Source organism: Trichomycterus rosablanca, chromosome 20, assembly GCF_030014385.1.
Source record: "Trichomycterus rosablanca isolate fTriRos1 chromosome 20, fTriRos1.hap1, whole genome shotgun sequence".
Taxonomy (NCBI): Eukaryota; Metazoa; Chordata; class Actinopteri; order Siluriformes; family Trichomycteridae; genus Trichomycterus; species Trichomycterus rosablanca.
The window spans coordinates 8,538,117-8,554,788 of NC_086007.1; the positions used below are offsets into that span (position 1 = coordinate 8,538,117).

Below are 16,672 nucleotides of genomic sequence, written 5' to 3' on the forward strand. Positions count from 1 at the left end.
CAGCTGACGACGGAGGCAGATCACGTGACCACACCTGATCCTACGCAGTGTGTCAAAATAGCAGTAAGCTTTCAGGGCTCGGTCGTTTCTGATCAGGAATACGATTTAAAAACCACCAAAAGACTGGAAACGTTACAAATAATGCTCGCTGTAATTCTTTTTAGTTGAAAAAGTAATGTTTTATAATCTTTTAAGATCAGCAAATGCTATATAATGCTCGATATTAAAACGAACAAACAAAAAGCCGCTCAGGTGGCGCAGCGGTAAAGTACGCTAGCTCACTAGAGTTGGGGTTTCGAATACATCGTATCGAATCTCAGCTCTGCCTTTCCGACTAGGCTGGGCTGGGCGGCTGCATGAACAACGATTGGCTGTTGTTCAGGGTTGTTAGTCAGATCATAGGTCCTCATAACTGGTGCGACTGCGGCCCCTGCTGGATGACTGATGGCGCCTGCACAGGGCTGAGGAATAGTGCTGATGGGGGTGTGGCCCTCCGTGCACAGTGCCTGTCAAGTTTATGAACTCGACTCGTGCAGGTGAAAAATGCAGTCTGTACTGACTGTGCATACCGGAGGGGACGCGCATGTTAGTTGAGAGGCATCCTCAGTCAGTGGTGAAGGGTCGAATCAGTACAGAGGACGCATTCAAGGTAATTGGACACGACTAGACTGTAAGATAAAAATTGGGGGGAAAAAGAGGGGGAAAAAAACCTTTCCCCAAACAGATTCTGTACAACAATGTGCCAATTACATTCCTAGCTGGAAAACCCAATTCCTAATAAAATATATATAATAATGGAGTGTGATTTCTGACTGTCCAGGGTATACCTTTCAATACCTTCCTTGCAACCCTGGTCAGAACATATTGCTTACTGAAGGTTTTAATTTTTTTTTTCATTTTCATCAACAATTTTATCTTAATGAGGGTCACAGCAGACCTGGTTTCACTGAGTGTAAGGCAAGGCAGGAATACCTAATACAGACAGAGAGGCGTGATTTGTCACTCCAAAGAACATGTTTCCACTGCTCCAGAGTCTGGTGGTCGTATGCTTTAAACCACTGTGTCAGACGCTTGCCATTGTGCTTGCCAGCAGCTGCTCAGCAATGAAAACCCATGCCATAAAGCTCCCAGGGCACAGTTTTCATGCTAATGTTTGTGCTAGAGGATGTTTGAGGGCTGAGTTGATGTGGTTTCTAAACGCTTCCATTTATCAATAATACCACTTACAAGTGGCTTGTTGCAACCGTGGCATGCATTTACAATACTACACTAAAATTCTGTTAAAAAAAAGGTCAAACACTGTCTATTTGACTCACATAAAAAAAACTCCAGTTTAAGTCAAGACCCTCTATTGTCCTTGCATCCCCATGCTTAGTCCTCCAGTTGTGCGGAGTAGATAAGGTATAGAGTTGGATATTAATAGATGTCTTCAACTGGTCCACTGAATATTGCAGAGCACAACCTCAGGCTTGACTAGAAAAATCTTTACAGTGTATGCTAAAGCTTCTGGCATTCATGCTGTCACTATGATATTAAAAACACCACAAACTTCAGTAATTACAAACCATATCACAATGTTTTTATGACTTTAAGTGCTGCTAAGTGTCTTTTTCTGCAAAGGTAAGAATAACATATATTTACTGTTACTGAATTTTTTTGCATATACTGCATACCAACTCATCCCATCCTGACTGGTCATCAAAATGCGAAGGGACAGGACGAATACTGATACCTTTGAACAGCAAGAACACAAACAAAAGCATCCTCAAACAAATTGAACCTAACCTCTCACTCAAAGCCCAGATAACCAAACTAAAGCTCTCTCATTATGCTTGGAAGAGTTAATATAAAGAGGAAGTGAACAGTCAGCAACAAGATGAATGGATTCAATTAGAGGAACAATGAACGAGCCATTAAGAAGCCTGAATACAGAGTCTTAAGAAACACTGTCCACCAGGAGTCATGCTATCTATGCAATGGCACTGTAGGTACACACATCAGTTCTTGATATGTCAGGAATGATTAAGAATGACAAGAAGACCACCCCCCACCATACCCCATTCCCCTGGTGGATTTGGTTCCCCCCAATGTTCAAATCATGGCTAAGGCCTCACCCTCTATTAATTTACATTATTAGAAAATCAACCAATAGTTGCAGGACTAGAACTTCTGTCAACTACAATATTTGCATGTTAAACACATCAGGCAATGTTTTATGGTTAAGGGGGAACTTAAAAACCAATAAAAGTAAAAAAAAAAGTGTCACCACATGGCATAAAAAAGAATAAAGATGAGAGATTGGCTACTGTTTTATACTAGATTGGGGAGACAAAATGCAATCCTTTTCTACCTGGTAGGTTCCAGCTCCTGACCAATTATGGATTAGGACATAGTCTGCAATCAAAACATAACAATCAAGACAACTTTTGCTTTAAAACGTTTTTGCTCAAGCTTTGAAAGTGCCACATTAAAAAAAATTACTGCAATCATTGCAAGCATTGCATAATGTTTACGTTTTCTTTTAAAGAAACATGGGGACCCTGTAAACAACAACTAGCCTGGAGCCACTATCTTCAAAACACATATTTCTATTAATATTGCCTTTGGTTTTAGAATGACCCCTCCTGTCATTTACTGACTCTCCATTGGGCTTGCTCTTTCTCTCCAACAGTAAAGCTATCTGAAAAACCAGACGCACTAACTTCAGCTGCTGAACCAGAACTCATGCTTCTATAGTGAGTCACTCATGTGTCGGAGCCAGAACAGGGGCAGATTTCTGACTGACTTTTATTTCCCCTCTTTTTCACTCTCATGTAGAGACACTCAGGATCAGTAGTTACTTTCTTCTGTGTGTCTTATTACTGACACTACACTCCAATGATCCAGTATTGAGCTGGTGTTCAGCTATAATTGGAAATCGGAGAGGGGAGTGTTAAAAGGAGGAAGTGGGGGTGACTTGGTTGGCTTGACGTGTAGCTGGAGCTGGTCCAGGATCAGATTTATGAGCGGCAGCTGTTGAGGGCTTGACAGACAGACGGGTGCAGGGATTCTTCTGTTGCTAGTGCAGAGGAAGACTCGGCTGGGTGGTAGTGCACAGCCAAGCAGAAAGGGTAAGCAATACTTTGCATTTCTTATTTTTACTTCAGCTGGTTTGGTATATAGCTGTTTGGAGTTAAACCAGGTTGTATGATACTGAATATAATAAAATGCATCATAAGTGATAGAGTCTTATGTTCTGCAAATGATGCAAACTGATTAGTTTTTGTTTTGCTCTAAACTTAATCAAGTTAAATATTAATGTTAGTATATAAAGCTGCACAGCTGAATAGCTTGGCATTGAGAAAATTTGTTTCTTTCACTTTTCTTTTATTTCCTTTAAAACAACAGGGCCCACTGTTCTGTAAACATGTCAAAAGTACCAGTGCCAGTACCAATGTTTTACTAAATTATTAGTATATTAATAATTAGTAATAAAATTAAATCTGCATCATGATACTGTTTAACTGACCACAGGTAAAGAGTGGGAAAGGTCACTATTAAGTTAAGTTTACTTAACTCCAAAACATTTGATCATTTGATATGTGTGTTTAAAAAATGTTTATTATATATCATTGGATTGTCCTTAATTCCGATTTTGCTGTGGCATTTAATTGCTACCATAAATTATCAAATTTTACAGATATTGGCATTGGCTTTCAAGAAAGGTTGCATTTATATAGTCAAACTTAGTTGTAGTTATAGGTGTAGTTATTTTATTAAATGCTTGCTGATTGTGGCTTCGTTTGATTTCCCAAAGCCCTAAAGTGAAGCATGAGGACCCGAGTCTGGTATATGACAAGATGTTTTTCAGTTGTAGTTAGCTTGGCTTAGAATCATAAGTATTTTTGGTCAGACTCGTCTCAGCTGATATTTTTTTGGACTCGTCCTGGTAACTGATGATGATATATATCTTGTTAAAGACAAGCTGACATTTTGCTGTTTACTTATTTAATAGTTATATTTTAGCCTCCCCTAAAAGCTTGACTAAAGCTTGTTGCTGACCAAATAGCATCAACGTAAATTCCTGAAAGCTTCAGACAGAGGACAGAACTTTTGACTTGGATTGTATTTCTACCACATGCTTTGACCCTCTATAGATTTGATCTTTAGTTAATCTTGGCTATTTGTGATCCTGGACAGATTTAGCTGGACACTATTTATTTCTGTTCCTTGGTTTTCTTTAAAACTAGAGCCCTATCTCACCTCCTATTTTTAGCAGCTTCAGGCATTCCAGTGCAGTGCAGTTATGCAGACATTATTAGACTAAGTTGGGGGAAAACTTCATGGAGTATTTTACCCCTCACTTCTCTCCAGTGGCATTTATGTAATAACAGTGTATCCTCCAGCAACCCCATATGGGCGGGAGCAATATAAAGCAAATGTTCACTTCCACAAGACCTCATGGTATTTAACCAATTTACACCACAAGAAACCTGGAATCTCTATTAATGTCAGAACCTGGTGGTTTCAGTGGACTAATGTATTGTGTTCTTGTTATGTTCTTGCCCTGGCAAACTATGATGGAATAAAGGAGGGGGGAAAGCAGTCGGGAAGTAAGTAGTTCGTGTTAATGGAAAAATATCCTGAAAGAAAACCAGAAACAGTAGCAGTATTATTGACCATTTCTTCAAGTTGGTTTAGTTGTCATGGAATCATTAAAGTAAATCAAATATCAAAATGTATTTGCAAAAATAAAAGTCACATTGAATACGATTAGTGGAAAATAACATAAGGAGAAAGTGAGAATGTCTCTGAAGGGCAAAACAAAGTAATGTTTGGATAGGTTGCTATGGAAAGCCGAGTTTGTAATTGAAGCTTTCAGGACAGCCTCAGATGTTTCCTACACCCACATTTATTTCAGACTTTGTGGGTAATTTTTCTAATTTGTTGCAGTAGAAGGACATACACTAAATGGCCAAAAGTATGTGGACACTCCTGGTAATTATAGGTGCATGTGTTTCAGTCATACCACTTGGTAACAAGTGTTTAAAATCTTTTAAATACATTTTATGCTTTTAACATTGCAGCAAAAGTTTGGGAAAGGACCTTTTCGGTTTCAGCATAACTGCACCTCTCTGCAAAAATTAGGATCCAAAGAGAAATTGTTTGGCCAACTCCAGTGGCATGACCAGAACCCTGACCTTAATGTTGATTGTGAGCCAGGCCTTCCTTTCCATTATCATTCCCATAAGGAGGGGACATAAGACAACTCCAGATTAATCCACATGGTTTTGGAATGAGATGTCCAACAGGAACATTAAGTAACATGAAACATACTGGTAAAGATCAGACTAAAGTAAAGCAATTCAAAGTAACTTTGTCATTACAGTTTTTTGTTTCTGTAGTTTTGGTGGTGAAGTTGGCAGTGTAGGACCTGGGAACCAGGGTTTGATCTTTACCTGTGGTCATTGTTCGTGCAAAATTTGTTGAGTGTTCACTTGAGTTTTGTTCAGTGTCCTTGAACTGTCCAAAACATTTACATTTTCAGCATTTAGCAGACGCTTTTATCCAAATAACGTACATTATACAGTCTAAGGAATTAAGGGTTAAGGGCCTTGCTCAAGGGCCCAACAGTGGTGGGGTTTGAACCAGCAATCTTCTGCTTACTAGTCCAGAACGTTAACCACTAGGCTACAACTGCCCTATTAAAACATTCAAAACATCCCAATAGGTGTGTTGGCTACTTTAAATTGCCTTCAGCTAAGCCGCTCAGGTGGTGCAGCGGTAAAAAGACATGCTGCAACCAGGGCTGGATTCTGAGTACGTGGTATCGAATCCAGCTCTGCTTCACCGGTTCGAAGCCGAGTGGCTGTATGGGCAACGATTGGCCGGTTGCTCAGTTGGGGGGGTGAGACAAAGAACCAGATGTGGGTCTCTCTCTGTCAGAATGCAATTACGACCTCTGCCGGCTGATTAGAGGCGCCTTCACAAGAGATGAGGAAGTTCTATATGATATGCAGATGTATGATTCACTTGATAAATTATGTTTCCAGTGGTTGGAAAGATTTAATGCAACAAGCAGCCATTATAGTGAAGGAGCTTATTAAACTTACATAATCAAAATTACTTTGCATTTTCAAATGCACAAGCAAACGTTTGTACAACTGGGTCAATAATACACAAGCAGAAAGTGAAACCACATGGAACCATTAATCATTCTCAAACAGGTGCCCCACACAATATTTCACAACATGCTCTCAGACTAACATAAAACAGAACACATCAGTAACATGGGAAATATTGCAGGATGACCTAAAACTGAAGAAACAATGCTATGCCCTATGTGCACCTCTGGTGCCAGTAGAAGTCCCTGTTGCAGCAGCAGTGAGGAGAAACCCTATCCGACATTCCATTTCTCAGATATGATACCATGTGTCTGATAGTGTGTCTGATAGCATGTCCGCGACTCTGACTCAAGAGTCTGGCAATTGTAAGCTGGTGTACTGGACTTCTGCGCCACCCAACACCCAGAGTTTCTTTTTTCAAGAGCACATAAGTGTGATAGGTTGCCACCTTCTCCAGGTTGTATTTCTGTCTTTTGTTTCGTCTCCGCATCAGAGCTACTCTGACCCTAACCAAGTATGTAGTAAAGCTAAATTAGTAATGAAATAAATGAATTGTTACTGATGATTGAATAGTGCATTCCTTTAAAGTGCATGAATTGTCTTGGTTTAACCTTGATCGCTGGCTGCTGGTTACTCTTAAAAGTACTAATTATAATTGTAAACAATTTACAACTAAAAGAATCAAACCAATCTGGGATCTTTCAAATGTGCAATGTTAAGAAGACAAAGGAACTGAATACGTTTTATCAACTGATTTATAACAGGAGCTCCGCCACCAAGGAGATCATGTATATTTAGGCAGCGTGGCAGTTTTGTAAAATAAAGTCTGAATATGTAAAGCATGTGTGGCAGATTCCTAGCCATGGTTTGATTCTGGTTAGTTGTAATGTTTCATATCCAGTAAGAGAGTCTGCTTTGTTTCCAAGCTCAGTGTTAGCTAATATAGCCAGTAATGCATTTTTATCATCACTGACTCCATAGCACTTATTGTTCCCTCTTCAAACCTCTTCACCTGCTGTGCAGGAAAACAGCCTGCAAACATTTAAACTCTGGAGAGCCATTTTTGTAACAGAGGAACAGTTATAAAGCATCTGTTACTGTCAGCAAAGAATTATGGGTTCACACATTAAAAGCGGAATGTGTTTATTGAGATGAGCAGAGGGGAGACAACAGTCAAGACATAAAGGGCTGAAGCATACGATTTTACCAAATTAATTTGTACATCCATCTTCAATATTGGCTTCATTGCAATCAGTGTTACAGTGGGTGCAAAACTACCCAAAAACACAGGGAAACAACCATTATACCTTGGGCTAATTTAGAGTAGCCAATTTTTTGCCAGTTTTTTGCATGTTGCTCATGTATGTGAAACTCATGTAAACACCAGAAACTCATGTGAAAACTCTTGCAGTGGCCAGATAAGGCAATCAAACCAAGGTCCCCAGGACTGTATGACACTCACACAACCTACAGTTTGACACAATGTGCCACCCTAAAAAATTGTCAACAAAATAATGGGCCACATAAAAGTGAAACACCTTTTTTTATTTTACCCAGGAACAGGGTAGATTTCAAACTCTACTCTTCTGAAGGGGTTTTCAGTTTTTAACAAGACTGTAAAAAGTTGCTTTTATTGTCCATTGGGCAGTTATTGAGGTTTGGCACTAATCGAGTGTGATAAGGTCTGGCTCACTTTCCAAATGACTTGGATGGGTCTGACCTTTGTTCAGGCCAGTCAAGTTTTTCTGCACCAAATTTACCAAACCTTTTATTGGTGGATCTTGCACTAGGATGTGGCATGCTAAAACAAGAATGTGCCTTTCCCAAACTGTTGCCACAAAGTTAAAAGCTCACATTTTTAAAATGCCATTGTATGGGTGCTCTACAGAGTATCACTACAGAGTGTTCAAACTCGCGAGTAGCCGTGTTTGAGGGAGGGAAGGTTATAGTTATATAGGGGAGATTAAGTAAATCATAATCTCCAGGACTGGTCCTGGCACTTGCATGAGAGTGTATGTGTCTGGGGGAGTAACATGGAGCCTAGCTGTATGTGATACAGCTCTGGGAGGGAACCCAACTGGCAGGTGATAAGAAGTGGCCACAGATTGGATACAGGTTGAAGGAGGCGTGTGGTCATTCAGCTCTCCTTGATCAGTTTAGAGGTTGTGCAAGCGTTTACAGAAGTGTTTTTTTTTCCTTTTGCAGATGGTGCGTGAACAGTACGCCTCAACTACGAATGACTCTGGTGTGCCAACAACTGTTGCAGATTCCCTCTACAAGATCGGGATCTATGGCTGGAGGAAGCGTTGTCTTTATCTGTTTGTCCTGCTTCTCATTATCATATTGGTGGTGAATTTGGGCCTCACAATCTGGATCTTGAGAGTAATGTGGTTCAACACTGTAAGTCATTTACATAATTCTATAGTGATTCTAGAGTGTATTGGGCATGAGGGATTTTAAGATATAGGCAGTATTCCCAACCACATAGTACCAGACTAAATAGTAAGTCAAATAAGTCCCCAAACAACGGTGTTGCTACAATTCGTACATACTATTTTTTAACCAAGTATGCAAGATGGGATACAGCCGCAGAATATTGACCTGCAGTGATATAAATAAAGACGTACCCAGAAATTGTAACAGTTTTTTTTATCAGTATTAATAGTAATCAGTATTTCTGTCTTTAGGAAGGCATGGGATACCTTCAGGTTACATCTGATGGGGTGAGGTTGGAGGGCGAGTCTGAATTCCTCTTCCCACTGTATGCTGAAGAGATCGATTCCAGAGAGGTAAAAAAGCCCACCAATGTTTTTACTTTACATTTGAGTCAAATGTGATGAACAAGTTATTATTTCATTTCTGGCTACAAAATCAAGAAAACTGCCCTTTTTGGTTGAATGAAGCCGTGTTTGATAGATACACCCTTTTGTTGTTGGTGTCTTATAGATAATTTCTCATTCTTAATGACCGAGGTTAAGGTTTCTTTAGAGGTTCTGAAAAATGTAAAAGCTGAACTGTTTAAAGACTGTTGATAGCAGAAATGTAGAGTATATTGCATTGTATTACCGTATAGTGGTATTCATTTATACCCCATAATGAGGACTCCTTTCCTTTCTCACATCTCTGGCTTTAGGAAACAGTTTATGGTCTGTAGCAGCTGGAAAAGTTCTTGTTGCTCCTGTGGTTAATGGGCTATGGTTTCATCGTGTTCTGTTTATCTGTGGGTACATGTAAGGTACTTAATTAAACCTTAATGAAAACATAAAACTAAAGTATGTGCTATTTAGAAACGTTCCTACTACTATAAACAGGCTTAAACTGATTAAGGGTTTAAATTACATGGATGGGACAGTTACTTTTTTTCTTTTTAAACTTATTTGATTGCTGCATGTTACACTGTATGACATAATGATGAACATACTGGGCAAATTTCATGTCAGATTATATGATTATATGAAGAATTTTTTGCCAAAATAAGGCATTGGAATCAAATGCAAGGTCCTAGTGTAACAGAAAATGTTATATACCTATAAAGAACAGTTTTTAATTCACTGTCTGCATCTCTGTAAACCGTACAGAAAAGTGGGGATTGTGGAAGGCAAAACACTGTCAGAAATCTGGCAAACTTTGGGTTATATTAAGTACAAATGTCCTAGATTGGCTACTTTACTGTTCAAGCAATACATTATAGAAATACCTGTCAAATAAAATAAGTAAATTAAGTAAATAAGAAATGTTTAAATGATGTAAAGAGTAGAAAAATTAGGCTGTGCATAATCAGGACCGCACTGTCAAGGTCCAATTAAACAATAATATAAAAACATTTTTAAAAACATTATAAAAACATTTTTATGAAATCCTTAAAGTATTTAATAATACATATTGAGATGTTTTCCTATTGGATTCTATGGCATCATTGCAGTGCTCACACTATCAAAAATTTTCACACACTGTTAAAACGTTCCTGTTAGCTGTCTGTGGTCCAACTGACACCAAACTGATGTTCTGTGTTCTAAGACCACGGAGCTCTGATTCCTACAGCCCAATATTATGTAAAGTAAAACCACCTTTAATTTGGTTTGTTTTTGCACAAAGCAACAGAGACCTGTGCATTTTATTTTATTTTATGCTTCCAGTTGACAGAACCAGAGAAGTGCACTACATCTTTATTCAAATTAAGTATGACAAGGTAAAAACAATTGGCTCTTGTAGTTTTAAAAGACCAATTGCATAGAGCGAGTGTCCCAATGTCCAGTGCCCCTCGCAGTTCCAATTTCTTCCTGCATTTAGTTCATGTTTAGTTGAGTTTGGCCTGCAATTTTTTAAACTTAATATACATTTCTTTAAAATGTTTATTATAACGATAACACATTTTTAAACCAAATTTACACAGGGCTATGTACATATTATTCAGTACACTGTAAACATGTTGACAACTAGCTTATTCTAGTCAGTGTCCACCCACAAGTGATAACAGCTGTGGCTCCCTACCCAGCCAGAGGAGAAACATTAAGCCATATGTTTCTCTGCAGTGTAAGTGTACAGAAAAAAAAGATTTAATGCCTCATGGCACGCATTCTGTAAGTGCCTGGAACTGTAAATTCTTTAAAAGTCTGCCTTAACACAGTGCTAAACTGGGTTGAGATCTGGTCAGTGCCAGAGGATATGTTGACCCAATCTATGCCAGCAATAACAGAACCACATGACCACCTTACTGTAGAGTTCAAGCATTTAGGCCTGTGCTGTTCTCTTGACAAAACATTAGTCATTTTAGCTGTCTTCGAGACTAAAGCTTATGCTATTTGTGCCCCAATAATAAACACTGTTTTAAATTGGTCTAAATCTTTTCCACATGCAGCTTGATCCAAAATTAAGTTCAGCTGGGCCAGCTTAGCATTTAGTACATGCCACAGAGCACGCAAAGATATTCATTGCTTATTTACACCATGCCCTATACCTACTTGAAATCATCTGCACTGATTTTGTTCTGAATTTATTCAGTTTTTTCCTTAGTCTCTGGGTTGTAATTGCACTTTTGTCAAATTGGGAACAGTTATTGTAATGAATAGGATCCACTGTTTTTGTTTATTATTATCTGTTCTTAATGTATTTGACAAAAACTACTCAGACTACTCAGTAAATTTCACTACAATAACCCTGAATTTATTACAACTAGCACAGATAAAGATCTTAGGCGTTGACCCATTGTTTGGTGTATGGTTTAAAAATATGGCAATGTGCCCCTATTGAAATAAGGCAACACTTTCATCCAGCCATGCATCTGTACAGCCATGCATCTTCATACAGATATAAGTGCCAAATGCAAGCCAGTCCTTTTTACAAAACATTGCTCAACTCAACAAATGCTTTTGTGGTTGATTAAAAGTAAACCTCTGCAGTGCTACAACATCTAAAGGAAAGTCTTCTTGTAAGAGTGGAGGCTGTTAAAGCAGCAAAAAAGACAAACTGAGAGCCTGTTGTGCTGACTGTTTTGTTTCAGGACTCATCTCTGCTTGTGAACTCCCCCGTTAATGTGACCCTCAACTCCCGTAATAAAAACGGTGATGTAACTGGAAGTGTGTCTGTAGGTAAGAATCTGTCTTCATATACAGAGTTTCTATTTCATTTCCAATAGTTTTTATATTTCTGCTAAAAGTTAAAGCCAATGTCTATTTTAATACTTTATTGGATTTTTAAAAAAATGACCTTTGTGATGTATGATCAGTTTTGCCTGATTTGCCTCTCAGGTCCAGGACAAGCCAAGGTGTTTGGACAGCACTTTAATATCAGCTCCAGCAGGGACAAAACTCTGTTTTATGCAGATGGAAAAGAAGCCATTGTGGGAACTGGAAGGCTTAGAGTAACAGGTAAGGATGTCCTTATTGACTGAAAGAAATTTGAAATTGAATTACATCAAACACACCATCTTCAAAATTAGGGTCAGGTGCATTTAAGGATCGTTCTCTATTCTACAGAACAGGGAGAAATAGCAGCAGTGTTTTTTATGATTTTCACTATTACAATTATTTTAATAATGGCAATCATTTTGAAAACTGTCATTTAGCAGCCATCTGTTTTCCTTGGCAACTTCTTTTCTGTTCAGTTTGAGTTTGACAGTACCACATACTGTGAAACAATTAGTTATAAATGGTGTCTGTTACAGCCTTTTCATTATAGAGGCACATTTTAGCCCCCAGACTTTTCATGACAACATAAGAACTGAACAAACAGGCATTAGAAGGCACTGAAAGTGAAATGACACCTAGCTGTTACATGGTTAGACAAACGCCAGCGATCATACACTGTATTGCACTCACATAATGTACCGTTTTATTAAAAAAATAAGAGGGCAATTAATGTAGCTTTAGAAGGTCGCCAGGCTACGTTATTGCATTTAATTGAAATTAAATGAAGCCAAAACACCTCCTGTCATAATCAAATTCGACACAGCTTCAATATATCAACGCTGACACAAATTATTTTGATTTCAGTTTGCTTTTATTAGCTGCTTTATCCTGGTCAGGATCACAGAGGGCCCACTGAGCTTCCACATTCCCAGATTTATTGCATTCCACACAGTGTGTCCCTTTTCAGAAATGGGGTATAGTAAAAAATCTGCAATTCAAATTAAAACTACTTATTACCTCATTTTTTTCATTTTTTAAACCATTATTTAAGTAATTGTAACAAAGTGAATGTAATATAATACTACCCACCTTTGTTTTATAGTATCACGTATGCAACTATGAAGTGACCTTGTAGGAATACATAGGACATGTGACTGGCATACAAAAGATTTTATTTAATTTTATTTATTTATTTAAATACTAGGATTCTATTGATCACTTTATACTGCACACATCTTAGATTTATTTAAAAGCCCTGGACTGTAACAATATAACAAATTTGACACATTTTAGAATGGATTATACACTGATCAGCTATAACATTAAAATCACCTCCTTCTTTCTACACTCACTGTCCATTTTATCAGCTCCACTTATCATATTGAAGCACTTTGTAGTTCTACAATTACTGACTGTAGTCCATCTGTTTCTCTACATAATGTTTAGCCTGCTTTCACCCTGCTCTTTAATGGTCAGGACCACCACAGGACCACCACAAAGCAGGTATTATTTAGGTGGTGGATCATTCTCAGCACTGCAGTGACACTGACATAGTGGTGGTGTGTTAGTGTGGGTTGTGCTGGTATGAGTGGATCAGACACAGCAGTGCTGATGGAGTTTTTAAACACAGTGTCCACTCACTGTCCACTCTATTAGACACTCCTCCCTAGTTGGTCCACCTTTTAGATGTAAAGTCAGAGATGATCGCTCATCTATTGCTGCTCTTTGAGTTGGTCATCTTCTAGACCTTCATCAGTGGTCAAAGGACGCTGCCCACGGGGCGCCATTGGCTGGATATATTTTTGGTTGGTGGACTATTCTCAGTCCAGCAGGGACAGTGAGGTGTTTAAAAACTCCATCAGTGCTGCTGTGTCTGATCCACTAATACCAGCACAACACACACTAACACACCACCACCATGTCAGTGTCACTGCAGTGCTGAGAATGATCCACCACCCAAATAATACCTGCTCTGTAGTGGCCCTGTGGTGGTCCTGACCATTGAAGAACAGCATGAAAGGGGGCTAACAAAGCATGCAGAGTAACAGATGGACCACCGTCAGTAATTGTAACGCTACAAAGTGTTCCTATATGGTAAGTGGAGCTGATAAAATGGACAGTGAGTGTGTAAACAAGGAGGTGGTTTTACTGTTATGGCTGATCAGTGTACATCAGTACTGTAATTCCATCTAAACGGCACTAAACTACTTACTTTAACTACGTAACACTTGTAAAAAGCCCTAGGCATACCCATGACAGCAAATAGGGAAGCATCACCTCATGTTTTATAAACTATGTTATTAGAAACAAATGCTACATGTCAATATAAATGATGCTTCAGATGTAGAAATTTGAATGTTTTTATGTCATAAAGATGAATTTTTCTCATGTTTAATTTTTATTTTAAATTGTTGCCGGTTACCCTGAGACACATAAATCCAGCCACCACATGTTTTTAACCTTACACATATGAAATAAAACAGCACAGCTAACACACAACGAAACACAGGATATCACTAGATACCCTGATCTTTATACATGAGCTGACAGACTGTGGGAACAGGGTTCATCTCTAAATTATAATCAAACCACTGTACTTTTGTGCCCTGCAGAGTCATTTGTAACAGAATTACTGGTTTACACTGTGCATCATGTTTGATTCTATGTTGTAAGAGGCTATTTGCCTTAGCAATGCACCTTCTTTTGTTTAGGTCCTGAAGGTGCTCTTTTTGAGCACTCTGTTGAGACTCCTGTGGTCAAAGCAGAGCCCCTGAGAGACATTAGGTAAGTGAGATTAATGACTTTCACTGCTTATACTGTCTACAAAAGCAGCATCAGTGTGGAGTCATTTATTTTAATTGGTATTTCCAGCAGGGCCGTAATGAGTTGTGGTGACGTCTCACTGAGAAATCTGTGCCACATCTAAAACTGACCTTTGCATAAAAATACTTTAAATATAAAAACTCTAGCATTAAAGTAAAATGGTTAACCAAAGTAAAAATAGAAGGCATTGCATTTGTTATTAAAGAGTACTGAAGAATTGTAATTGTAAATGTGCAACCTTAGTAGTTTAAACTATTCATTAAACTGCAATTACATTGTACAAATCAGTAAGTGGCCTGCAGCAGAAATGATAGTATCAAATATTAATTTATTAAGTATTCATTTAGTGAATCAAAGTTTTGCTGCCACCTTGTGTATAAACCTTGCATTCTCGTCTTCTGTTGTCTTGAGGTTGGAGTCTCCTACCCGGTTCCTGAGCATGGAAGCCCCTAAAGGTGTTCACATCAAAACCATGACAGGAAATATAGAAGCTGAATCAAGTCTGGATGTTATTTTGCAATCGACTGAGGGTCTTGTAAGTAAATGAGCCATAACCCATGTCATATCAGTGTACTGTGAATGGTCAACCACTAAAATCTGATCAATAGTCTAATAGTGCTATTCACTGTACAAAAGCAGACTGACAAATTGCAAATTGTAACAAATGGCTTAAATCAGGCATTGCATCAAATGCACCTATCAGTTAGCTATACCTAATAGCTGTGTGTTATAGTTATAATGCTGATATTGGTACAGTAATAATGTAATTGTTCTACATTTTTAAATTGCACATCAAATTAAGCAAAGCCACTCTCATCCTAATTGTCACACTCTGTTTAATTCTGCAGCTGGTATTAGATGCTCAGACCATCCGGCTGCCCAATTTACCTTTGGCTGAAGCTCCTGCATCGACTGACTCTCAAAAGTTAAACCAGATTTTTGAGGTGTGTGTGTGCCCCAGCGGAAAGCTGTTTCTCTCCAGAGCCTCTGTCACTTCCACCTGCAGTGAAAGCCAGGAGTGCTGAAGTCCAAATTTTGAGGGAGCTTTGACCTTAAGACGTGTTGGTCTGAGAGCTCCTGCTAAACATTGTTCTAAATATAGTACTCAGATGGGGGACGACAAGCACAATTTTATTAAATCGACTCTAAAAAAAAAAAAGAGTGAAGCACATTGTTCTCAGATGGTTAGAGAGACTGAACTGCTTTTACTGTGGGTACTTTGTGCTCACAAGACCACCAGTGTTTGTGAGTGGTATTTTTCTTTGTCACTTTTTTTCACTTTCTTTTTTTTTTACCAAATTAGGCTGGGCAAAAGGGTGCTGGACAACAGCATTGATCCTATGCAATATGAATTAAAGGTGCAATTAATAAAATGTGTGTAGTTAATATAATTCTTGCTTTAAAATAGTCATAGAGGTACTGTCATTTTGTACGTGTCAACTAAAATATAATTTGTAAATGTAGAAACGTACCGACTTTTAATTTTTTTGTTTTCTTTTTCTTTTAACAAGCAAACTTTTTACATTTTTGAAAATGTAAAATTAACAATTTTATCTATATCAAATGAAACTTTTTAAATACGTGAGTAGTAGGACATTTTGGTGAATACTAAGAACAAAAATAATACTCCATTATTCATTTCCTTTTCTGTGACTAAATAATTAAGAAACATATCTGTCTGTCCAAAAAATTACTTGTACAAATGGTATAAAGTTCTGTCTTTAATTCAGCATTACATGACTTAAGCCTTTTAAAATTTCTGAGTTGCTAAATATTTGGACCAGGTATATTTCCAGAATAATAAACAATAAATGTACAAAAGAACTTGAATTTCTTTTTCTTTTTTTAACAAACAAGTGTCTGAATTCCTCAGTCACATAAAATAACATCTGCAAAAATCATTGAAATCCTATGACTGCTGTGACATACAGGTTTCCCCACAAGTGTAAGTTTACCTTTGACTTTAACTGAAAATGATTGCTTTATATAAATAAAATATTTCAGTTTGCCTTTGAAAAGAGACTCAGTTTACCTACTGTTCAGATTAAAAGCTGTGTCTCTCTAATAATGGTGTCTCTTTTATTAGCAAATACAGAAGTGCTACAGTTGTTAGGGATT

General features: G+C 38.0%; 1 protein-coding gene across 1 annotated transcript; it reads left to right on the top strand.

Moving 5' to 3' along the window:
• Positions 1 to 3,043: 3,043 nt before the first annotated feature.
• On the top strand, positions 3,044 to 16,378 carry sgcg (sarcoglycan, gamma). Its single transcript, XM_063016736.1, has 8 exons — positions 3,044 to 3,110; positions 8,310 to 8,504; positions 8,792 to 8,893; positions 11,605 to 11,692; positions 11,852 to 11,971; positions 14,443 to 14,515; positions 14,966 to 15,089; positions 15,403 to 16,378. The coding sequence occupies exons 2-8, from the start codon at positions 8,310 to 8,312 to the stop codon at positions 15,577 to 15,579; spliced, it is 879 nt and encodes a 292-aa protein (XP_062872806.1). The 5' UTR covers positions 3,044 to 3,110; the 3' UTR covers positions 15,580 to 16,378.
• The last annotated feature ends 294 nt before the right edge of the window (positions 16,379 to 16,672 follow it).

Excerpts from the sequence above, each read along its gene's own strand:
- sgcg (XM_063016736.1), top strand. The coding sequence starts at position 8,310 with ATGGTGCGTGAACAGTACGCCTCAACTACGAATGACTCTGGTGTGCCA. Across the intron at positions 8,894-11,604 it reads AAGAGATCGATTCCAGAGAG|GACTCATCTCTGCTTGTGAA; the intron begins GTAAAAAAGCCC and ends GTTTTGTTTCAG. Across the intron at positions 11,972-14,442 it reads TGGAAGGCTTAGAGTAACAG|GTCCTGAAGGTGCTCTTTTT; the intron begins GTAAGGATGTCC and ends TCTTTTGTTTAG.